This window comes from Pollicipes pollicipes, unplaced genomic scaffold, assembly GCF_011947565.3.
Source record: "Pollicipes pollicipes isolate AB1234 unplaced genomic scaffold, Ppol_2.1 Scaffold_6686;HRSCAF=7923_pilon_pilon_pilon, whole genome shotgun sequence".
NCBI lineage: Eukaryota > Metazoa > Arthropoda > Thecostraca > Pollicipedomorpha > Pollicipedidae > Pollicipes > Pollicipes pollicipes.
In genome coordinates, this window is record NW_023596921.1 from 34,774,278 (window position 1) to 34,798,175 (window position 23,898).

A 23,898-nucleotide genomic window follows, 5' to 3' on the forward strand; every position below is an offset into this window, starting at 1 on the left:
CATGTTGAAGAGCATATTTACTAAATCGAGAACTTTTGCTGTCTAGAGCAACCTTTTCCGCTTAAATCTATGGCAATAGCTATATGTGGGCTCACGTAAGTTGTTAAGTACATTTGCCAGGACCATCATGAATTTAGATAAGGCAGTACCGTTAGCCTTATTTCTCGCGGAATGACCAGAAGAGAGGAGATATAGATGCATTGATATTTTGGACGCATGCCTTTACTGAAACGACGTTCAGTAAAACATTCCTCGATATTCGTTTCTATAAAGGCATGTTACCGAAACACCACTACACTTGTCTCTCATTTCTTCTGGCTATCCTACGATAAGCAAGGCCAGCAACGCTGTCTGATTTAAAAACGAGCCCATTTCATCATATATGATGCCTGCCTCAATATCCTTAAATGTGGAAAATTCCCTTTAAGGTGTACTCCAGTCTGTTCTTAAGGACGTCAAGACTAACCCCATCAGTGGCGAACAGTCAAGATGCGGGGCATCACCAGCGCATGAAGTGAGGTGGCCATGGGTCAGGCATTCGGATAGGTCATAGCTGAACCAGATGAAAAGAATCGGGCCAATAATTGATCCTTGGGACACACAGTACAACATCTGAGAGTTAGCTATGCACCCCGCATAATATGCTAACGACAGCTCAGGTATCTCTCAAACCAACCAACGAAGGCTACATTACACCAAAGCTCTTGGCGGAGAGGATGTCATGGTGGACGGTGTCCAACGCCCCCGAGAGATCGATCATCAATCCATCGTCGATGTTGGTAACCGGGCGCTCTATATCGTCGAATGCGGTGTCCTAGTAGGCGTGTCATAACTTACACGCACTGGCATAGCCAGGGCTTCCCATGGAGGGGGATGAACTCACATCATAGGAGTCCTTCAAGCCAAGCGGTCCCTCTCCGTCTTTCAATGGCCCTGCTTTTCATTCAGGAGGCTGTTCTATGCTTGGAGTCCTATTATGATGTCTTGGGGGGTCAGTTTTTACATTTCCTAAGCGCTTGAACTTGTTATAGTGACACAAATACCGGAGATCACCGCTCTAACGGGAGAGGATGGGGTGGGGTTGGGGGAACCGCAACCTCCAAGGGTAGGGCATGGCCTTACAAGTCCAGCCTGGTTACGTCACTACCCACACGCATACTGAGATGAGCTCAGTGAGCTGGTCAAGTGCAGGTGGCTGGTCAGTTGGCTGCAAGCTATCATTGCTGGAATCTTAAAGAGGTCGCTGAGTGAGGATATTGCCATCTTGTTAGACGGCACTGGATTTAGGGAACGGAGCCGCACAGGCTGTCCTCCATTGCTCAGGAAAAACACTGGTCGTGAAGGGCAGGATGGTTGGGTGCAAAGATGAATTCTAACCGCAGGAAAACACTAACGCGCACGCACAAGTGGCGCCTCGCCTCGCTTCCCTGCACGCGGGGTACTCACGCGACGACCGCTGAGGGACATCCGCAGCAGCGTCGCCGGCTTGAACTGGAGTTCTGCAGCGGAAACAGGGTGATGTAAGGCCCATGGCGATGACTGCACCGCGCAGATCGGCGGCGATACGAGGCCCAGCTGCGGCGAGGCAGCGGCTTAGCTCGTCTGCCACTGCTGCAGCCTCGTTCGGACTCGCGGCAAAGCTGCCGGCCGGCGTCGGTGTAGCCTGGAGATCGGCTAGAATCGGCTAGAAAGAACGGCCGCTGCTCGTTGCCATCTCAACTTGCAATAAATCATAACTGCTATTGGAGACATGAACCAGTAAACAAATGTATCCGATTTGCTTAGATGGTTTTTATGAATTAGCCCTTGAGATCAAGACCGAAAGTATAGTTCATCATAGACTGGAGCGTCTCGCCAAATGCACTGAAATTTCACCCCTGCAGCCAAATCTCGTGTAGCCGTACGAACTAACCGGATCTAAAAGGGTTCAACCGCAGCGTTCAACCGTCCACGGTTAGTTCTACGCGGTCAACGCCATCAAGAGGCCAACCATAAAAAGACCAGTCATGATCTATCCATTAACGTGGTACAACCGGCTCCGAGAATCCCTCCATGCGCTGGCCAGCGTTCGGCCGCACAGCACTGTGCACATCGCACGGGCCCCAAAGACCTCTAAGCACGGCTTAATCCCGGGTGCGGCCCCACTAAGCCGCCGGACGCCACTGCGCTGCGGCCTGGTGCGCATGCGCCGTGCGCCGCCGCCGGGGCCGCGCCGGGCGAGCTGCGCCAGTGAGTGTTGGCCGTGAGAGTGCGCTGGTCGCCTCTCGCGCCTCTGAGTGCAGTGCATCGGGAGGGAGCCGTGCGCCGGCCGCCGCCATGCTGCAGTATTACCCGATGGGCGCGGACGGCGCCGCGTGCGAGACGGACCGGCTGGTTCCGAGTCTGTCTCCGCCGCTGGATATCATGATGGATACCGTCCCGATGTACTATCCGGACCGGACATGCCCCCAGGTGAGGCCTCTCCGACGTACTGAACGGACACCTCAGGCGAGGCCCCTCACTGTATTCCCCGGGCTGGATTTGGGCCAGGTGAGGCCCCTCCCCGCCACCAAACTACCCGGACCTGTGCTCACCCCAGTGAGACCTCCCACCGTGCTATACCTTGACCGGTCTTGCCTCAGATGAGGCCTCCCTACTGCGTTACTCGGGCCGAAGCCGCCCCCAAAGTGACGCGTCGTCGTCGTAGTATCCATGTTGAACTTGCCTCAGGTCATCTTCTCAGGTCAAGACATACCTTCTTGCAAGGTCTTTATGCACCCCTGATGCGCACGGATGTTTTCCTAGAGGCGTAGTTCCCTCTGTCCTACCCGAGCTGGATCTGTCTCAGGGTGGTTTGCTAGCCTCACCGGATTTTGCCTTCGCGGAGGTCTAATACTGTTGCGAGATGAAGTCCAAAGCTAAAGACCCGTCCATAGCTTGTAATCTCCATCTTTCTTGCTTCACTGGACCTGTATCTGCGCATAGGAGCAACCCCAACAACTTCCCCAATCTGTGAAGCCTCCCACCATACGTGGCGGATTATGCCTGCTCTCAGCCCCGGCCTCCTTGGCAGGGGCGTCGCTAATAGGTGGGAAGCCATGCCCCTTGACCCCAGCATGCTGTCCTGACGGCAGCAAGAATTCCGTTGTTGAATTGGTTCATCCACCCAAATTGTAAGCTTGCCACCCCCGCACCTTTAGATAACCATTTAACCCCAGCAATCGTCACCCCCTGGAGATCACACTGCTCCCCAATACACCTGCTTATCCGACCGAATCCGTAAGAGGGGTTGGGGGGGGGGGGGGGCAACTCTCTGTAGCGTTGCAAGGTCAGCGTGACCAAACCCGCCTTTCAGCGCGACATTTTGGCAGCCAGACAGCGATTCACGGCCGCGCGGTGGCGATGCTTTCTCTCGGAGAGGCTGCACCTCGCGTCATGTCCAGCCTGTTCGCATGTGCATCGGGCATCTACCACGCGCAGGCAGGAACATCACACACATCACATTATTCGCACACAGATAGCCGGGCGCAGGAAATTGTCACGTGCCTTACGATCCAAGCTTAGGATGAAGATCTTAAATTGAATAAATTGTCCAATGCTCATTAACGGCTGGTGTTGGTGCATCGCCGATATATGTTATTTAGAATACGAAAGCTCTGGAGGTCTGCTGCCCCAGTGTTTTTAGCGGTGTCCTGCGCGTATCAGGCTCTCGATCACAGATGGCGTCCACAGGTCGTGACGCTCAGACGCTCATGACGCGCAGTCAGTCAGCGCCCCTCCAGACGTGTCCCGCAGGTCAGCTGGTGGGGACGTCCCCCCCTCAGCTCGACAGCACTGGGCCGATGCTTGCCTCCAGCCCGACAACATGCTCGAAAACACTGGCCCGACGTTTGCCTCCAGCTCGACAATATTGGCCTGACGTTTGCCTCCAGCTCGACAATACTGGCCCGACGTTTGCCTTCAGCTCGACAGGACTGGTCCGACGCTTGCCTCCGGCTCGAAAACACTGGCCCGACGTTTGCCTCCAGCTCGACAATACTGGCCCGACGTTTGCCTCCAGCTCGACAATACTGGCCTTACTCTTGCGTCAGGTCGACAGGTTTGGGCCGATGCTTGCCTCCAGCTCGACAGCACTGGTCCGACGCTTGTCTCCAGCTGCCTGCAATATCGAGAAAAACCATCATGCAACCCGAACATTAGGGGAATCGCGTGAATGCCTGCTGACACTTGGAGACACGAACCAGGAAAGAGGCGAACAGCATCTTGTGCTCTTCAATAAATTTCTGTCTGTAATATTGAGGTTGCCTGAAGCTCGGAGGCGAAGAGAATGTTTTGCATTATGCATGCCTTTTGATGGCCAGTTTTCTCAAGCTGCATCCACGCCGTGTCCAGCGCAGAACGGCTTAATGGTCCTCTGGATGTAACTGATGTAACTCGTGATTTCTGAGGATACCTTCCGACTCTCCCAACTCATGAATGACGGCTGAAGGCTGCATAACTGCGGCTCGTCTAGCTTACGGAAAAGTTGATAAGGTTATTGGCTACAACGCTGTGATGCCACAACCACAGGGCTAGCATGGATGCAATGAAGCGCTGGAGATAAGGCCGACCTCCTTAACGGTCCATTGGCCGAGAGCGATGACGCCAACCTCAGAGTGCATGTTCTGCAGACCCAAGCCCTCTGAGTCATTGGGAGGGGAGGTTGAACGTGATTCTTTACCTCGTTTCGCTCCACGCAAGGCCAGAATTAGCACTTGCAAATGGGGCATGGTGACTGCCGTCTACGCGGCTCCCTATTTTTCATTGCTCGGCGGCTGGAGCTGACGTCAGCCCGGGAAGGATAGTGCGCTAGACCTTCCGGTTGGATGCAGCATGCCCAGGGGCTTCGATGGTGTTCCACTCAACGACATGCCTCCTTTGGCAGACGGAACTGTGCTTCTCTGCCAGACTGAACAGCCTGCGTTTACAATTCCTTCGATGGGAATAACGTAAAAACCTTGACGATTAAGGACCACGTTCCAAGCCAGCATTTCACTGCATACGTGGGTACGTGCCTATACTACAGGTATTGAATTAGTTCCCGCTGAGCCAACCTTTTTGTACGTATTCCCACGAACTTGGTCTTATATTGTATTTTTATCTGGTGCTTCTCTCAAACTCCCCGCTTATCGTGCTTAAACGCCGCATTTTGCTCAACCAGATTTCCCTTGTTTTGTCCACTTTTGCCAGAAATGCTTGTCCAGCACACTTTACGACCAAATTCCTTTCGCAGCAAATGAAATGAGAGGTCAGATTGCTTCATGTAAAAGACGAGTTATTTAGATGCTTTGTACAAAAGAGAACATGCTATTTTGAAGACCGCAGTCTTACTATGCAGGCTGTGGGTATCTGTTTTGGGTGTGTCGGATTCGGCTTAAAATTTTTGTTTTCTGGCTTGGTCTTGGAGAACTGGATTTCTTTAGCTAAACTACACCTTTTGCTGGACCCTCCCATCGAGCTCCCTGATCAACAAAATCAACCGGTACTTCCAGTCCAACAGGATTGTGTCTGTTTGTGACATGAACATTTCCCCGGTAGGCCTCACGACCAAACTGCCGTCATAACGAGTGACATTGGTGCTCTCAAACCCTAAGGTGGAGAAAATTTGTCATCGAAATCACTACATGCTGTTGGAGTCCCGTCAGTTTCAGCCTGAGTGCACACCATCACTGATGTACCGCTATCGCCGCAAACACATATCTGCAACGCTTTGGTGCGGATTGGTTTGGGTCTTTTAACATCTGGTGTGATTTGGCGGCGGCCAGTGCATGTCTGGCGGCGACATTGTTTTGAAATCTGATCAAATTCGCTCATTTATTTTATGCCTTGATGACCCGGAGGCAACTTCTGGTGTCATGCACCTGCATGCGGTTTGGGCTGTCCAATGCAGCCTCTTTGGACCAAACAAGCCCCAAGACAAATGTCTAAGAAGCTGGCTGTCAGCACAAGCCGGACTTCAGACCAGTGTCAGGATCTGCACTGTGAAAAGACCGCTGATGAGTGGTTCGTGCAGATGCACGGAGATTTTGCAGTAATCCTGGTCCGGGCCATAACTCCTGCAATTATTCACACAATAGAAAAGTTCGTTAATGAAGCAGAACATAACACACCAATGAGAGCCGGTCCTCGGCCCAAGCTCACCCGAATTTCGCGCCACCAATGGCTTGGGCGCGTCGTCGGCTGGCGTGTTCGGCTGGTGCTGCGGCAGCGTCGGGCTGGCACCGGCCAGACGGCAAGGCAAGGCGCGTGGGCCCCGACCAAGGGCCGCGTAAGAGTCCCCCTGGGAGGTCTACAAGTCCCGACTGTGGGCGGTGTGAGAAACCCCCTGCGGACGCCACACGTCCCCGACCGTGGGCGGCATGAAAGTCCCCCCGCGAGTGCTACACGTCCCCGGACGTGGCGGTGTGAGAGTCCCCCTGCGGACGCCACACGTCCCCGACCGTGGCGGTGTGAGAGTCCCCCTGGGGGGCGAAACGTCCCCGACCGTGGTGGTGTGAGAGTCCCCCTGCGGGTGCTACACGTTCTCGACCGTAGCGGTGTGAGAGTCCCCCTGCGGGTGCTACACGTTCTCGACCGTGGTGGTGTGAGAGTCCCCCCTGGGGGCACTACACGTCCCCGACCGTGGCGGTGTGAGAGTCCCCCTGCGGGTGCTACACGTTCTCGACCGTAGCGGTGTGGGAGTCCCCCTGCGGGTGCTACACGTCCCCGACCATGGCGGTGTGAGAGTCCCCCTGGGGGCACCGCACGTCCCCGACCATGGCGGTGTGAGAGTCCGTCTGCTGGCGCTACACGACTCCGACCGGGAGTCCCCCTGGGGGCACTGCACGTCCCCGACCGTAGCGGTGTGAGAGTCCGTCTGCTGGCGCTACACGACTCCGACCGGGAGTCCCCCTGGGGGCACTGCACGTCCCCGACCGTAGCGGTGTGAGAGTCCGTCTGCTGGCGCTACACGACTCCAACCGGGAGTCCCCCTGGGGGCACTGCACGTCTTCGACCGTAGCGGTGTGAGAGTCCCTCTATTGGCGCTGCACGTCACAGTCCCGCTAGCTCCGCCCACTTAAGTCGATGACGCCGCAGCACCGTCGCCCGCGTTGGCTCCGGCCAAATTTGGGGCCGCCAGGCGCGAATGGCGCGAACCCAGTGGCCCCGACCACTGGAGATTTCTAGTGACGCTGGCAGGCGCGCGCTTGGCTTACCATGGGCAAAGTGAGATCAGCCGGAGTTGAAGCGTCAATTTGGTTTTGAAGGTTGCGTATTATGCGACAGCATGGTGCCTTATGCATGGTGCTTTTGTGTAATTCTGAAAAAAATTGTCTGGGGGCATTTACAAGGCATCATTCGATACAATATTAGAGAAGTGACAGAATTTCATTACATTGCCAAAAATGGCAAACACCACCTCTCACCAAACAATTCAACACACGCGTCGGTCGCAGACATGCTTGCAGAAAGGGCTTTATCAAGCACTGCGTCCCAGTACGCCCCAGCATCGACATTCTCAAATGTACCGTACTTCCCGGTGATAATGAACAATCTATCTATGCGACACTTTCCGCATTTCAATCTCAAGACAGCCACACACACACGCACACACGTGCACAGAGCCCTTATGATCAGTGACACGCGTGTATAGTCATCTCACCCTACGCTCTTACCCACTCACCGTGTGTCGTCAGGCCGGCGACGACATGACGGCCTACCTATCGAAGCCGAGCTGGCCGCCGCCGATGGAGCCGCCCGAGCCAGGCGACCTCGACTCGCTGCCCGACACGCTGCTCGATGAGACCATGTCCGAGCAGCCGCGACGCGAGTCAGCCTCCCAGATCGACGAATTCTTCTCGGCGGCCGTGCGTCGTCGCTCCTCGTACCTGGCCATCCTGACGGCACTGCATGCACGCGAAGACGACGACGTCTTCCAGAAAACGGACCTCGAGAACGAGTCGCCGTCGGCCGAGGACGTGCTGGCGCTGCTGCAGTATGAGCGTACACTCTCAGTACCGACGCTCAAGGGCGACCAGCCGACACAGGGCCGCGGGCCGGGATGCGGCTTCGCCAATTTCGCACCGCCAGTTCTTCCTCCTCCCCCTCCTCTCCCGCCGCCGCCGCAGCAACAGCAGCCGCCGCAGCCGCAGCCGCAGCCGCAGCACCAGCATCAACGTCAACAACAGCAACAGCAGCAGCAACAGCAACAGCAACAGCAACAGCAACAGCAACAGCAACAGCAGCAGCAACAGCAGCAACAGCAGCAGCAGCAGCGGCAACAGCAGCAACAACAACAACAGCAGGAGCATCATCAACGTCAGCAGCAGCAGCAACATCAACGCCAGCAGCAGCAGCAGCATCAACGCCAGCAGCAGCAGCAGCAGCAGCAGCAGCAGCAGCAGCAGCAGCAGCAGCAGCAGCAGCAGCAGCAGCAGCAGCAGCAGCAGCAGCAGCAGCAGCAGCAGCAGCAGCAGCAGCAGCAGCAGCAGCAACAGCAACAGCAGCAACAGCAGCAACAGCAGCAACAGCAGCAGTTCCAGCAGTCGCAGCCCCCGCCGCAGGTGTTTGCGGCGGCGCCCATGTTCGCGCGGCCTGACTGCTACCCCGGCCGGTACTGCCTGCCGCCGACGCCGCCGCACTCTGACCCCGGCTCGCCCGACGGCCGCTCGCCGCCGCCGCCGCCGCCGTACTGCCGGCCGCCGCCACCACCGCCGCCGCCGCCGCCACCGGCCTGGATGACGCAGCACCTGCTGGTGGTGGGCGCGTGCCGGCCGCCGGCGGCTGCGGCACCCACAGAGCGGCGGCGCTACAACCGGCGCAACAACCCCGAGCTGGAGAAGCGACGCGTACACCGCTGCCACTTTGTAGGTGAGTACTGCACACGCCTGCCTCGGCGGTCGTGGTGGATGGGCAGCGGGGGCTGGGGGACCGGTTGATGGATGAAAGACAGCCTGGTGATCCGGAGCCTAGGAAACGCACTAGGAAACGTCGCACATGGAGGCGCCGGTTTGCGACCAGGCTGAAGTGAGCGGGAGGAAAGGGATCCTGATTATGGCAGCTGGCTTCGGCAGCCTCGTGTCACGTAACGGGCATGCTTGTATTCCGAATGCGGTAAATTTATTGTGATAAATTGCGTGAGTTGTCTTCTGCTATTGTTTCGATAAAGGCATGTTGCCGAAATATCGACCCAACTACATCTCCATTCTCACGGTTTCTCCCGAGGAATAAGGCTATCACTACTGCCTTATCTAAGCGATAACTTACATTTAGCTGGAAATGCCCTGGATATGTGGAAAAGTCTATACGCATATTCCATCCTACAGCATTGTCAGCAATCTAATGCATCGTAGGGCTAGTTATTTTTAGCCGGTGCTCCAATTTCGTTGCACTGATTCACTATAAGCGTGCCAGCTATTACGCACTGCGGTCAAATGTGACAAACCAAGCCCATGAATTTCCCAAAACCAACAACAAACAGCAAATCGGGCGTTGTTGATGCATGCATGTAAAACCGTTTCCTATTGTTCTCACTTTGATCTTCGAACACTTTAAAAATGGCTTTCGTAATTTAATTGCTCTGGTGTACGGGAACGTGAAACCTTCCAGTTGCATCGCACTGTGCACAACTGTCAGCTGTGTGCATCGCACTGTGCACAACTGTCAACTGTGTGCATCGCACTGTGCACAACTGTCAGCTGTGTTCATCGCACTGTGCACAGATTTGTCAACGATTTAGTCTGGCCCAGACTCCTCTCACATCACGAGGCATAAGTAAATCTAACGACAAGGCAGCGCCGCTTTATGAGTGCAACACACTGAAGGCAGCTGAATTCTGGATTGTCACTGTCACGTCTGGGTTGTCACTGAATGTCACTGTCACACCTGTCTGGATTGTCACTCTTCCACGAGCAATCCGCAGTAGTCCTCGCAAAAATGCCTGCCTCTGCAAACAAACCTCCATGCACATCAACGACGGATGATCAACGCCGTTCTCTTCCGCAGGCTGTACGAAAGTCTACACGAAGAGCTCCCACCTGAAAGCTCACCAAAGGACCCACACAGGTGAGGCGTCGCTTGCGTTACGCAATCCCATTTCCGCATCTGACTGCCGGCGCTGATTGGGCGATCGGCCGGGCGGCTCGATAAGGGCGGCGCCGCGCCGAGCCGGGCCGGCCGGCCGGACGCTCGGCCTGCCGGCGTGCCCGCTACGCCTGTGTCGTCAGAGCACTGATAGCGCTACTACAGCCGGCGCCGGCGCGGATAGCAGCGCACATTTGGACTTTGTTTGAGCGGCTGTGCGATAGTGCGGTGCACACCCCCCGCACCGGCCCCCACGCGGAGATACACGAGATAACTGCAACTATCTCAGCGTGGTATGAGGTGATGCGTGATCGGCCTCCTGATTGGCTGGCACACTTGCCACCGGCCTGTTGATGTCAGAGGCTCGCGCGCAGCAGCCGCCTGCTCATGTTGTGCAGACACACGCTGAGGTAGGTGTGTGCGAGTAGCCGCTCGTCGCCGACCAACTATCACTGCCGGTGGTTACGGCCAAACCCTCCGACACGCCATCTCGCCGGGCCCGCCGAATGCGAGAGGCGCTCAGAGGGAGCATGCTGCCCGCCGACGGCCGCTGTCTATACCGCCGCACCGCGCCGATAATATTGCCCGCCAGCGGCCGCCGTCCATAACGCCGCACCCCGCCGCCCCTGCTGCCCGCCGACGGCCGCTGTCTGTACCGCCGCTCCCCGCCGCTCGTGCTGCCCGCCGACGGCCGCTGTCTGTACCGCCGCTCCCCGCCGCTCGTGCTGCCCGCCGACGGCCGCTGTCTACACCGCCGCACCCCGCCGCTGTCGCGTCACACCGACAGTCGACTTCTGGACTGACATGTCGTCTGGCACGCTCAGAGCGGCCGCAGCTCGACGCCGCCCACCGTCGCCTTCAGCGGCACCGGATGCACCGCCAACCGGTTGTTTTGCATGGGGATCGGCGAGCGGTCCGGCGGCGCCGCGCCCGAAAACCTCCCACGTTGCCGACAACAGCGAACACTGGGCGCTGCCCGAATCTCATTGTCTAGGCCTTACGGTCAGGCCGCGTCTGAGCAGCAGGTGTTCGGCACAATGAACCCACACAGCAGTCATTCTGCATGTGGACACGTACACCGCCCCGGCTTCACTGCAGCATGATACACTTACGTTCATTGCATGACGTCGAGCGGGACATGGGCATGAACATGGGCATGGCGTGCGGTACCGTCCAGCGGTACCGCAACAACGCTCATGCGGAATGGCAGAAAACAGAGCGTCCCGGCCAGTGCGCAGCACTTCCATCCACATAAGGGTGGAGGTCGTAAGGTGAAGTCGGTGTAACAGGCCGCTGCACACTGCCCGTGCGGCTAACCGATCCACTGGAGAACAGAATTTGCCATCGAAGGCATGCTGAAGCCTTCGACATTTCCGAAGTTTGTTTGCATCATTGAACAAGCTCGAGTTTACCTCCTCGGATTTTCTGAACCTATTGATGAGGTCGCAGCGACATCTTAAGAGTTTAAAAGATCACAGATCAGACAGTAGTGTTGGCCTTATTCCTCGAAAAAACCAGGAGAATGGAGATATAATTGGATTGATATTTCGGCAACATGTCTTTCTCAAAACAATAGCAGAAATTCCACTCCATGGCACTCCACGGCACTTCTTCTGCTATTGTTTCTAGAAAGGAATGTTGGCGAAATATCAACCTAACTATATCTCCATTCTCCTGGTTTTTCCGAGGAATAAGGCTAATACTACCGTCTCATCTGTGTGATTAATATTCCTCGCTAATGCACTGAGCAACTTACCAACCCAAAAGATCCGCTGTTTTTCCAGGACCACGTCTTATCACTTCGTGTGTTTTTCTGCGACGCATTTGAATTTCATTCATAGAAGTTCATCGACTGGATCGCCAGTTCGCCGTCAGCGAAAATTTCTTACAAGCGTGTTTCGTTTCTCTCCAATGAAACAAACGGATAACCAGTCTAGCGTGACCTTGACGTGCTCCAGTAATTTTGCGATTCTGTTCCCAAGGAGGCTGCTCAGATGCGGGCGGTGCTTCCAATGGAACAGCGAAAGGGGACGTTACAAAACACTTTCATCTTGGCGAGATTGCTCAGAAATTGCTGATCTCACGGCAGCCGTCAACAGGCCAATCGAGACTCCAGTTTCCCGGCACACTGACACGACCTCCCAGCTGCGGTCCGCACTCCGCGTCACGGGCAGTCAGCAGCGGTGGCTCTGCGTTATCGTGCGGCGGCGCCGCGGCCGACCGGGGCGACCCCACGCGCGCACAGGCCGCTAACACCAGCCGGTACTGACGTCACTGGCTGCCGTCCAGCCCGGCCTGGCCGGGCCAGCCCGGACGGCCGGACAATGGCAGCGGGATGCGTCACGACACGGGCCGAATTAAAGCTCCGTGCCGTCAGCGAGCAGCGACGCTCGCATCACTTGACGCCAGCGGTCGTGACGGGGATTCCAATCAGATTCAGGCTGCGCGAATTTTCTGACAAGAACTTGCCCGGGTATGGCGCGAGATACGGACATGGGCTCTGATGTGGCGCCCGACAACATGCCACGGCGATTTATTTTTGGCTGCCTGCTGAGTGCTGCGGAATGATGAGTGGATCAGTGCCAGTACTGAGACCCCCTCAGCATCACCGCGACACGAGCAGCGTGGTGAGCTTGGTGGCTTGTAACGTTGTGGCCAAGCAGCCGGCTGCCCCGCGAAGCCTCCCGTGCCCCGGTGTCGGACCGCGGCCGTCCAGCGCGCTGGCCGCCGCCTGATGTGCAGTGGCGACCTCTGAATCGCCACAGCTCACCGAGTCCAGGGTCGGCGACGGGCGCGTCACTAGCCAGCCCTCCTCTGGCCTTGATGGCACGGCTTAAAGGGGCGGGTGTCGGCTTTTAGGGCGAAAGTTAGTCAGCACACAGACGCATCTAAACCACGAGGATCTTATCTGGAATGTAAAAACAATTTTCTCAAGTTCCTCCTTAACGCCAGCTGTTCTGATTTCTCCTTCACAGCAGCGATTTTTTCAACATTCGTCAAGTTGATTTTTTGCTCATCACTGAAACATGCTTTGCGCACCAATGCCTGCGTTAGCTTAGCGCACAGTGAATCAACCATCTGTCTAATTTGATTTATATCTCTTGCAGTGCACTGTACATGACATTTTGATGGTTTTCTTCAGTATAAAAGCTGAATTCAGCTCATTATGATTCAACCGATCTGCCTCAGATGAAAGCGCAATACCGACAGTCTGAAGTTGCGTTCGCCTGGGTTTCGCCTTCTTTTGCCTTGGTTTTGGAATATTATTTTTCCGTTTTGGTCAAACTTTATCATTTATATCCGTAAGCCATTCCAGAAGCATCAGGATATTTTAAATATACCTTTTATTGGTTGCTGGGCATTTTCTTTCAGTCAGTGCCCCGACATATTGAATGTCCATTACTTTCAGATTCCTCAACAATCTAAAAAATCCCAAAGCTTAACAGCCGTCTTTTTACATCAAAATGGGTTGTCATCATTTCCTTTTGTTCATTTTGGATGCTCAGCTAAGCCCTGTTTTCCTGCAGAGTTTGTGTGATAGCCCCTCCCTCCGGGGAGCACTATGTTTTCATCCGTGACCGAGCCGGTTGGAAGCTGCACATGACTGCCCGTCGATGACCAGTGACACGGCACTGTGTGCGGAACAGTGGTCGGGCTACGAGGCGAATCTTCATAGCGATCACCAAATGCTGTGCTGATGTTTTCCATAAGGACAGCTGATTAGAATAAGGCTGACGGTTAATTGATAATTTGTGATATTTGAAAGAAGTAATTAACAAAATCCCGGGACGAATTGTCCAAAGCAGTTGTGAGAACCGTGTCTTAACTATGAATATCATGGAGCAACTGCTCATCCTTCGCTAGCATCGACTATTTGCTAGCTACAAAAATTTGCGTTTAAATATACCATTGAGGCATTCACATTTTGTAACAGCGCGCAATGACTAGCCATGAAGTGCACCTGCGATCAAGTCCTTTTGTGACGACTCAAGGTCACTCGGGCGAGTCCGAGATCGTCATCAGTCGTGCGGAGCCCACTCAACCGCAGTATCAACATGTGCACCTGACTGAGTCACTGAGCATCAACATGTGCGCCTGACTGAGTCACTCGTAAACTTCGAGACGGATTTAGCTCTGCCGACCGCGGACTCGTCACCGCCAGCCCCTGAATGAACTTGATCGAGGGCTGCGATGGAGAAGCTATTGTTTTGTGACACTTTGACACAACAAAGCACTTCCCAGCCTAAACGGATACTACAAGGGTGTACTCTTGCATCACCGTGGAGGCTAACATCCGGCCTGGAGCTTCAGTGAGCGGTTATTAGAGATCCGCTGGTTTGTGGTTGGCCCCCTGCACGGAGTCCGTGGAGATCAAAATCCTGTTATGAAACGGAACTCGCAAACGTTCCGAGTAATTTTGCTGTTAAGACGTCCGTAAAGCTTTAAGAACGTGTAAGTTCATCAAAACCAGGATGTCTTACCGCAACATTAGAGGTAATCTTCATCTCCGTTGGCCATCCATCAGTGTGCTGATGCTGGCTACACTGAGTGCCTCATTAAAGTTCCGCTGCCTGTACGGGCTACGATTTGCAACATCTTAACGCAGAGGATAGGTCACAGCAAGCATGAGGCGAGCAATAGAGCACAGGGCGGCTAAACCTCCCTGACGTGCCACGATCCACATGAGTCCCGACTGGCGGGTGCTTACTGCGCGGCAGGGTGTCCCGGAAAGCCACACCGTCATCGGTACGTCGTCACGTGCTACACTCCATTACCAGGCTCCCTTTTTAAACTTTGATGATAAGGGGCGCGCGAATGCTATCATTACCCAGGCATGTGCCATTCGCCATGCCATTGGGCTTTACGATGCGGTCAGCTGCTGTGGTGATCCATCTGCGTCTTACCCTGGCAAGAGGAGCGGACACCGCGGGGGCTCAAACCCTAGACATCTGGCTCCTCAGACGCGCGTTTTAACCACTACGCTACCGGCAACCCAAATTTCGATAACAAAATAGAAGACATGCATAAGGCATAAAGCAACAAGTATGACAATGTAAACAATGAGTGCATAAAGCGATTGCATGCTTTGCTCACAGTGGCAATGGCTCTTGTGTGGACACACGTGCCGCACGTGCTTGAAGTGGGATGGTCTCTTCCGGACACATGCTTCGCGGAGTGTGGGTTTTTAAAATGAAGATATGAACTTTTTGGATACCGTGATTGAGGCTCTGCGGTCTTGCTCGTTTTTCTCCTTTGCCATTGCTTGTAGTCATTTTCTTACCTCTTTTTGTTTGGGTTTGGTTTTCAGCTCGTAGTGCAGTGCCACTTCATTCAGCTTACTACATTGGATGACATGAGCGATGATCATTCCATGCAGCTACTTTCCTAATCTTGTTACGCTGGGCTAAGAAAAGCCACGTTTTGTATGAATGATTCATATCGATATGTCAAACAAAGAAATATATGCAAATGAGTAAACGAACTATGAATGCTTAAATAAATAAATGGGGCACACTCTTCCGGACCTACCGTTGCGTGGCTGGGATGGCGCTATCTGGACACGCAGTTCGGAAAGCGAGACGGTCCCTGGCGTGAATCCGTCGTTCCCGGACACACGGCTCCCGGGGTGATACGGTCCGCGCTGTCCTGGCGTGGCGGTAGCCGCAACTGACCCGACGACATTCCGCAACCATGAGGCAGTAATACCCCAGCCCGCCGCCGCGGCTCGAAACCGCCTCCGATCCCCCACTGACGTCACTAACCCTCAACCGAGGCAAAACTGATGTAACCGCCTCCAATCCCCTGCTGACGTCACTAACCATCAGCCGGCGCGCGGTCTCCTACTGACGTCACTAACCCTCGGCCGATGCAAGATCCCCTGCTGACGTCACGTGCCCTTAGTCGGCGCAAGATCCCTGCTGACGTTACTAACCGTCAGCCGGCGCAATAACCCTTGCTGACGTCAGTAGTCCTCAACCGGTGCATGAACCCCTACTGACGTCATTAACCTTCGGCCGGCGCAAGATCCCCCGCTGACGTCACTAACCATCATCCCGCGCAAGATCCTCTGCGACATCACTAACCCTCAATCCGCGCAAGATCCCCTGTTGACGTCACTCAGCCCGCGCAAAACTGATGTAGCCACCTCGCCCGTCTGTTCTTCTCGGATAGATCCTTACACACCATCTGCTGCTGCAGTTGCCGGGATATGTCGCTTAAGCTGCGTGGTTTCTGTCAGAAAATCGATTGATGTTGGATTATGAAAGCATCCACAAAATACACGAAGCTCGTTCTTATCGAGCAGCGCAAATCGACATATCCTCCTGTTTATCTGAAATCATTAGAGCTGCATATGCACCGGACGGGGCCAGTATATCGGCCGGATCTCGCTGCAGACGAAACAGGGCTGCCGCGGCGTCACCTGTCTCAGCCGCTCCACGCGCGGCCCGCTATGAAGACCTCGCCACGCGGCCGCCGGCACGCGGCCATATTTGTAACCGTGTGATGCCGAGGCCGCTGCCAAGTTTTTACAAGTCTCGCGCTGGGTTTTGACGTGGAGGAGGGAGGGAAAACGTTTTGGGATGCAGCACATTACGGTGTCGGCGGCCGCTCCATATGGACGGCGTCGGTAGAGCGCTGATCGATGGAGGAGGCAGCGCCGCGCAGGCGTTCCTTTAACACCCAATTATTCTCTGGCCGGTTTTAATTATAATCCTCACGAGCGCCGACTGGAGAGGAACTGTCACCTTCTCGTCACGCAGAATAAAGGTCCGGCAATTAAGGATATTGCCATTTTGTATCGCTTATGAATAACGCTTTCGGTCGCCTCTAAAAATGAGCGGTGTGCCACTTCGAGCTGTAACTCCGGTGTCTCCGATCCAAGGTATCCGAATCAACGACTTCCGCTCCTTGAATGGCCCTGTCTTTCCAGATGACCCACCAACACTGTTCTCCGTTTCAGGTGAGAAGCCGTACCTGTGCTCCTGGGAGAGCTGCAACTGGAGCTTCGCCCGCTCGGACGAGCTGACCCGACACATTCGCAAGCACACGGGCGCCAAGCCGTTCGTCTGCAAGACGTGCCACCGGGCGTTCGGTCGCTCCGACCATCTGGCGCTCCACCGGAAACGACACGAGCCCAAGACGAAAAAGTGAGCCGGTCGTTCGCTCGTCGGCGCGGCAAGACGGGCGAGGCGAGAGGCGAGAGGCTCGCTCGGCCAGCGCCAGCGTCTGGTGGGCTCCAGCGGAGCCGCCGGCTGCCGGCCCGCTGTCGCCGCGCCACACCGGCGCGCGCCCGGCGCCGAACGAACACACAAACAATGCGCGTAGGCTTAGACATCCGGGGCGCGGTGGTATTTATGTTACAAACCCGCGGACAGCGAATTCGTCGCCGCTCGCGCTGAGCACGACCGCGCCGCCCGGAGGGAGCCGTCCAGCGACTGCAGGTTCAGCTCGACTGGAGGCTCTGTGCGGCTGCATGCTCTGCGCGGCTGCTGGTTTGGTCCGGCTGCTGGTTCAGTCCGGCTTCTGGTTCAGTCCGGCTGCTGGTTTGGTCCGGCTGCTGGTTCAGTCCGGCCGCTGGACACAGCCGCGCGTGTGACCGCGGACATGATTGCTCCAAGTGCCATACATGTGCCATTTTGTCATTGTCGCCATCATGACGTCGCCTCCTTCACAATGCGCGTCACGAGCGGATATCAAAAGTCCGATCGCGACGTGCTTACGCTGGAGGTCTATGCAGGCAGTGCCGGTGCAGGTGTTCATAGTGGTGCGACTCGCTGTGTCTCAGGAGGCCAGCGATGCAGGGGATGGGAAGGGGGGGGGGGACAGCAGCCAGCTCCAGTGACGGATACCCGTCACGGGCATCCGCCGTTCATCCGTCACGGGTACCCGTCACCGAAGGTCGAAGGAGCACTCTGGCTCCGTTGACCAGCGCTGGGTGTGTCTTCCAGCCATTGAATTCGTTCGTGCCCACAGGTCTAGCGAACATGCCCTATGAGTGGTCTTCAGGCTCTGAGCTCTTTCCGCGTGCGTATGTCCTGTCTTTTCTGAGTGTGGCCATTAGACATGTGTCAGCACTCCTTCACTTTTCTTCCGGGCATTCCTATTTCTATTCACCTGCCAACGGACATGGACGCGTCACAACAGCTGCCACCACCCTGTTCGTGGGAGGGACGCCCCATGTTGGCAAGCATTTATGCCAGTGGTGCCAAATGTAGAGTAGTTAAACGTATCCGTCCAAGTTGCGCTACTTACTGGGAGTGACTTTATTTGCATTCATTCATGTGTTGGATGCATGTGAAATTTTTGGTTCGATGCCCTACTGGTCACGTGCAAAGGAGGTACACACTGCTTTGGGACGCATCCAAGGAATCGGCCTTACTCCGGCTGTTATCTATTTTGCTGTGTACGTGTGAGCTCTAGTTAAGCTACATTGACCGTTGCCTTGTAAAGCTGTCATATGCTGGCACATTGGCGCTACGCGACATGGTACAAGCTTTATACAGCGTCACCGCTGTTTCTTCTAACGCAGTGCTGTGTCTGCAATTGCACATACCCCGGCTGACGTTGCCGAAAGTGAGGTGCTTCAGACGAAACGAAGCATTTGTTTGGAACTGGATAGGACTCGCACATGCACCCACGGGATAGTTCTGGACGCTAAACTCGTAAGCGGCTTTGATGACGCCGTGCACATGGTCTCCGACCCCCCGATGCCCGACGAGGTCGCTGCCATGGAAACTGTGCCCCAGCACCACGGTGCCGTTCCCTGGCCGGACAGGGCAGCACGGAGCGGTCAAGTTGCGGAGAAGTGTTGCTGTGACCCCGGTCCTGTCGTTCCTTCCGAAATCGAGGCTGTTTCGGTGCCGCTGGGCGAGAGTGCTGCGCGGCACCCACCGTGACCCAGGTGCGCTGGCCCGGCGACAGTGCTGCTCGGCACCCACCGTGGCCTGGGTGCTCTGGCCCAGCGGGGCTGTTTTCAAGAGTAGTTCCTTCCAGCAAGTTCGGCCAAGACACCGACACTGCATCCCGGCGACCTAGCCAACACGCGCAAAAGTCCATTCTGGATATATTCCAAGCGAACAGCCGCCCGCAAACGTCAGAGGTCCAGGTTACGTTGGGACGAAGCGCAAATTGGAGATAGGTCGGCGAGTGACCCAATCAGCGCGCCGCCGATCGCCTGACTTTCTGGCCCTCCAGATATCCATCCCACCACGACCAAGGTATACGAGGTCAGCTCCGCGGTAGGATGGTTGGTGTTGCCTCCGTCACTGGAAAGGAAATGCGCGGTATCAATTCTTCTGACATTCATGTTATCACATCTCGGTCACCCGAGGTCAGGTCCACGATGCCATCCGAGTCTTTCTCCAGCCTGCTGGATTCTGACTCACGCCTAGCCGACGCCTGGAATCACTGGGAGTCTGACACGCCGGAAGTCACTGGGAGTCTGACACGCCTGGAATCACTGGGAGTCTGACAAGCTGGGAGGCACTGGGAGTCTGACATGCCTGGGACCCCTGGGAGGCTGACAAGCCTGGAATCACTGGGAAGCTGATAAGCCTGAAATCACTGGGAGTCTGACATGCTGGGAGGCCCTGGCTACGTGCAAAACAGCAACCCATAGCGCCCAATGTCCGAAGCCGGGACTTCCTTTCTCCGAACGTCCAAACGCCGCATATGCATCCGGTATTCCTGGCGGCTGCCGCCGAGCGCTGCCGACACTGGGCGCCGCCTGGTACCTGGCACCCATCCCACACAGACGGCCATGCTCAGCAGGGCGTGATGAGACAGCGCACCCTGTCTCTGCATCCCGCCTGCATTTAAGCTAGACATCACGTCACTGCACCGCGGCGCGGCCGCCCACCTCATGTCAACCCAGCGTGCTGCGGGCTCTGGCGCCGGCGCCGGCTGTGGAGCGTTGCAGGCGACGACCCCTCGCGCGGGCGCTCAGCCACTGGCCCTGCAAACGCCCATCACATGTGCAGCCTAGTGAGATGATCGGCCCTGCTGCGCTGGCGAGGCGGGAGCCAGTCTGTTCGTTTGACACGTCCGTCCGTCAGCAGCAGGCGTGGACCACGCTGGTCGCCGCGTCCACGACTGCCTTCCTCGCGCCGGGAAGGGCTTCGCCGTCGTCGTGCCCCGCACTTCGCGTGCAAACGGGAACGAACCAGACATGAAGCTTACCCGCGCAGGGGACCGAGTCTAGGAAGTCCGTCGTTCCGCGCATCCAGTGTCGCATGCCGCAGCCGGTGGGAAGATCCTTTTATGGTGTAGTGTTGACAGCAGGAATACCAATCATTTAATGATGCAACCATATTTCCCTGGCCACTCTTCAGTTCTCGGCGTCACAGTGCGAACGCAGACGCGTTGTCGGGAATGGTGAGTCGCCTATAGACTCAAGAGCTGCTTTTCGGGGCTGTTATCCACAGAAGAGCGCCTATTGATCGCTACGGTCATCCGGAACCATGTTAGACGAGAAGTCGGCGACCGACCTGTTGTGAGCGACCAAGGAAATCCGTCACATTCGTTGTGTGGTGATATGTCATGTAGGTTAAGGAGCGTTTGGGCCGTGGCTGGTCCGTGCGGTGGCCCGGCCTGACCTGAATTCTGTTTAACTTTAAGATATGTTAGTCCACTGGCTGGTCTATGTGGTTGTTGGTCGGAGCAGGACTCTCAAATGTACGATTTCCGTGAGCAGTTAGCATGTATGCGATATCCATACGCAAGGGTGGTGTTATTATTTGTCGTGACAGTTCGGTAAGGACAGACAGGCATTCAACAGTCATTTTCATGCCTTCCACAACATGCATTTTAAAATATTTCGTGTTCGTGCACTCTTGCGAATGGCAATCACATCGTGTGACTGTACCTTATGTGCTTCTGGGGGCGGGCATGTCGCTACTGCGAATGACACTTTCTTGAACTGCTCACTTTTCGCCATGGCCGATTTGTTGTTGTTCCAGTCGTCCAACTCGGCTTTTCGCTGCTTTTGTATGAGTTCAATGCGGTGTGGCCTCGATAACCGTCCTGGTTATCGTGGGATTGTTGGGCCATGCAAGACAGGTGGGAGGTGCTTGTTACAAACGTGTTATGGCTCTGGTAGCTATCCGTCCACGTTCTCGCAAGTGTAAGACACGGACCTGAACGGGGTCGCCGCGATCAGCCCAGGAGTGGATATTGGCGATTTTACGCACCCTCAAGCGTGTCTTCTGGTAAACTTCTGGGAAGGAGAACAGTCGGTTCTGACGAACTCATGTCATGTTTTGGAGGTCATCTTTTGGTCCAATAAACCGTCGAAAATACTTGAATTTGTTGAACTGCTTGCTGTGTTTCAGAGCGCAATGTCTTTGAGGTTACTCGAAGGCATTGGGTGCATATTCCTACGGCAGGCGCTTTACACATAACTCTTTTACAAGCTGCATGTCGAGTCGTTTCCAACCGAACGTCACCATCATTTCCCCAAGGCCTGTAACGGCCTGTCAATCTCAGTGTTCATCCTTACCAATCCAAGCCGTGCACATCACAGAGTACGATACAGCTGACCTTGCACGGCGACAAGGTCAAGCGTACCCTCTCTCGACTTTCGTGTCAGTTGTAATGCTGCGCAGCGCGTCGCCTCACAGTCGCAAGTAGGTCGAGTGAGCTGCACTGATCCGAGCGGAACAAAATGGCCTCTGACTGATTTTTGACGTCTGCAAACTGGTTTCATTCGCAGTACCTGCTGGCTTCCAGCAACGTGCGGACGGGGGCAGCGACAAACACCCACTTGCGTCCGCTTAGCCCCAATTATCGACACTTCCACAAAATGTCTATTGGAATGAGGTGCACTCACTTAAATCAAATTTGGGATCAAAACTATTTGCCAATCTGCATTTGCACAAATCTTGGAAATCAGTCCCCCACAGCAACAAACATTACTTAAGCAAATTGTAAATATTGTGTCTTCAAATATTTTTTCACTGATGCTACTGGGTGCCCAAGAGACTACACAACTTTTGACAAAGAAGAAACTTGTTAGATATTTTATGCAACATGAGTGTAAAAGTCCTAACACGCATATAAACAGCTATTGCAGGAAATGTGGCTAGTTACTAAGTCAGCGAATAAGTAAAACTACATTGCACTTAAGGGCTCAGACAGGGAAGACGCTGGAACCCCATGCCACCTGCTAAGTCTCGAGGATACCGGAGGGGCCGTCGAGTCCGACGACCAAGATCCCGAAGGATCTGACGGGCTGGCGGGTAATGGTATCAACCCCCATGCGACCGCGGGGAAGGAGCTGACAGGTATGTCTGGGATTGCTTGCGTAACTACGCTAATTTCGAAATGGCTCAAATTATGCTATGTTTCTTTTCAAGCTGATACGAATCAACTTGTTGGGTATCGGATCAAGCCTCTTGTTTCAAGCATATAATCGACTTTTATGTGAGCGATATCGGGCGTTAATACATATGAGAGTGAGAGGCTAGTTCATCAGGAGTCCAGCAAGGTCAGACATGCCAATCGTACCACGTAACGGTATTTGTGGCACCCACACTTGCGGTAACGCTTTGCTGCGATCCACCGCATGAACATGACTTAAACCAGCGTCGTGCGACCACTTTGATGGATTGCTTGGATCAAGGTCTTGCTGGGTCGGAGTTAGGTAACATATGTAAGTACCGATAGCAATAATTTGAACTATGATTGGCAGAAGGGTGCTATATTGGTAATTGTGGTCAAAACATAGGTGGCTATATTATGAGAACAAAAAAATATAGTAGGCAAGCTCGATTGATCAAAGGTCAAACACAGATGCTCCGAATTATTCTCATCTGAAATAATTCTAAAAAGATACGTTCATCCGATGATCGTAGCACAAGTATCGGGCTGACAAAGCAATAAAGGCATAGGTGACCTTAAGGACCTAGTTCAACCTCGGAGGTCACTGAAAGGCTCAGCAAGAAACCAAGAGCAGTTGGACAGCGTGGAGGATGATCAACGCATCGGTCTGGTTTCGGTACTTTGCTTTGGAGCTCTACGAGGTGCGAACCAAAATTTCCTGATATCTGAACAGCGCACACAATCCGCATTTGGTTCGGCGTTCCACCACCAGGTGAAGCGAGCGGTACCCTTTGTGAAGCGGCACGTGAGTGATCGTCACGAGTGCCGACTGTACCTAATGTGAGCTACGTCCGTTCTTAACGTCTTTGCGAGGTGAACGTCTTGCCGATTCTGCAAAAGCGGATTATGCCGAGCAAAGAACCTGCATCAACTTTTGCTTCAAACCAAAAAGACAGCTACAGGAACTCGCCAAAGGCTTAGGACAGACCTGGGAATAATCCAACAACCCAAAGCAGAGCTTGTGGTACAAGAGATTTAAGAACGAACATCTGTCGTTGGCAATGGGCGTTCTAGATGGCCATCAACGAGCACACCACCGAAAAACGTTGCGCAAGTTTGTGTGGCTAGCCTTGCCGATAACTAGTCAAACAATTCATTGCGTTCGTTCGTTCATATGCGTTCGAGTTGTCGCGGGGGAGCGTACAATGCGTTGCGTCGGCTTTGATGAACACGAGACGCATCTCTGCAAAGTTTGTGCCCAGGCCGCTGAGTGGCGACCAGAAGGCCCATCGCATTCCTACCGGCAGAAGCCCAAAGGTCAAGTCAGAGATGATCGCAAATTCATTCTCGACGTCATAACTGGTGATGACTAATGGTTTCGCAGCTACAGCCTTTTCATCATCATGCGTAGGATAAACCAGTAGCGATCTCCCAATTTTCCGAGGCCGAAACATCGCATCATATTAGTAGCAACATCAAGCCAATTTTGAAAACCTTTCC

General features: G+C 54.7%; 2 protein-coding genes across 2 annotated transcripts; both read left to right on the plus strand.

The window, feature by feature from the left end:
- The first annotated feature begins 2,245 nt into the window (after nucleotides 1-2,245).
- LOC119108225 (uncharacterized) lies at nucleotides 2,246-8,596 on the plus strand. The gene is made up of 3 exons (XM_037231809.1): nucleotides 2,246-2,451; nucleotides 7,695-8,175; nucleotides 8,562-8,596. The coding sequence occupies exons 1-3, from the start codon at nucleotides 2,317-2,319 to the stop codon at nucleotides 8,594-8,596; spliced, it is 651 nt and encodes a 216-aa protein (XP_037087704.1). The 5' UTR covers nucleotides 2,246-2,316.
- A 137-nt stretch (nucleotides 8,597-8,733) lies between these two features.
- LOC119107165 (Krueppel-like factor 5) lies at nucleotides 8,734-21,383 on the plus strand. The gene is made up of 3 exons (XM_037230547.1): nucleotides 8,734-8,868; nucleotides 10,003-10,062; nucleotides 17,042-21,383. The coding sequence occupies exons 1-3, from the start codon at nucleotides 8,736-8,738 to the stop codon at nucleotides 17,230-17,232; spliced, it is 384 nt and encodes a 127-aa protein (XP_037086442.1). The 5' UTR covers nucleotides 8,734-8,735; the 3' UTR covers nucleotides 17,233-21,383.
- The last annotated feature ends 2,515 nt before the right edge of the window (nucleotides 21,384-23,898 follow it).

What these genes read in the sequence shown, in the direction of transcription:
- LOC119107165 (XM_037230547.1), top strand. Translation starts at nt 8,736, where the DNA reads ATGACGCAGCACCTGCTGGTGGTGGGCGCGTGCCGGCCGCCGGCGGCT. An exon ending in ACACCGCTGCCACTTTGTAG is followed by an intron (nt 8,869 to 10,002) that starts GTGAGTACTGCA and finishes TCTCTTCCGCAG; the next exon opens with GCTGTACGAAAGTCTACACG. An exon ending in TCACCAAAGGACCCACACAG is followed by an intron (nt 10,063 to 17,041) that starts GTGAGGCGTCGC and finishes TCTCCGTTTCAG; the next exon opens with GTGAGAAGCCGTACCTGTGC.
- LOC119108225 (XM_037231809.1), top strand. Translation starts at nt 2,317, where the DNA reads ATGCTGCAGTATTACCCGATGGGCGCGGACGGCGCCGCGTGCGAGACG. An exon ending in CGGACCGGACATGCCCCCAG is followed by an intron (nt 2,452 to 7,694) that starts GTGAGGCCTCTC and finishes GTGTGTCGTCAG; the next exon opens with GCCGGCGACGACATGACGGC. An exon ending in GCCGCAGCACCAGCATCAAC is followed by an intron (nt 8,176 to 8,561) that starts GTCAACAACAGC and finishes CCCCCGCCGCAG; the next exon opens with GTGTTTGCGGCGGCGCCCAT.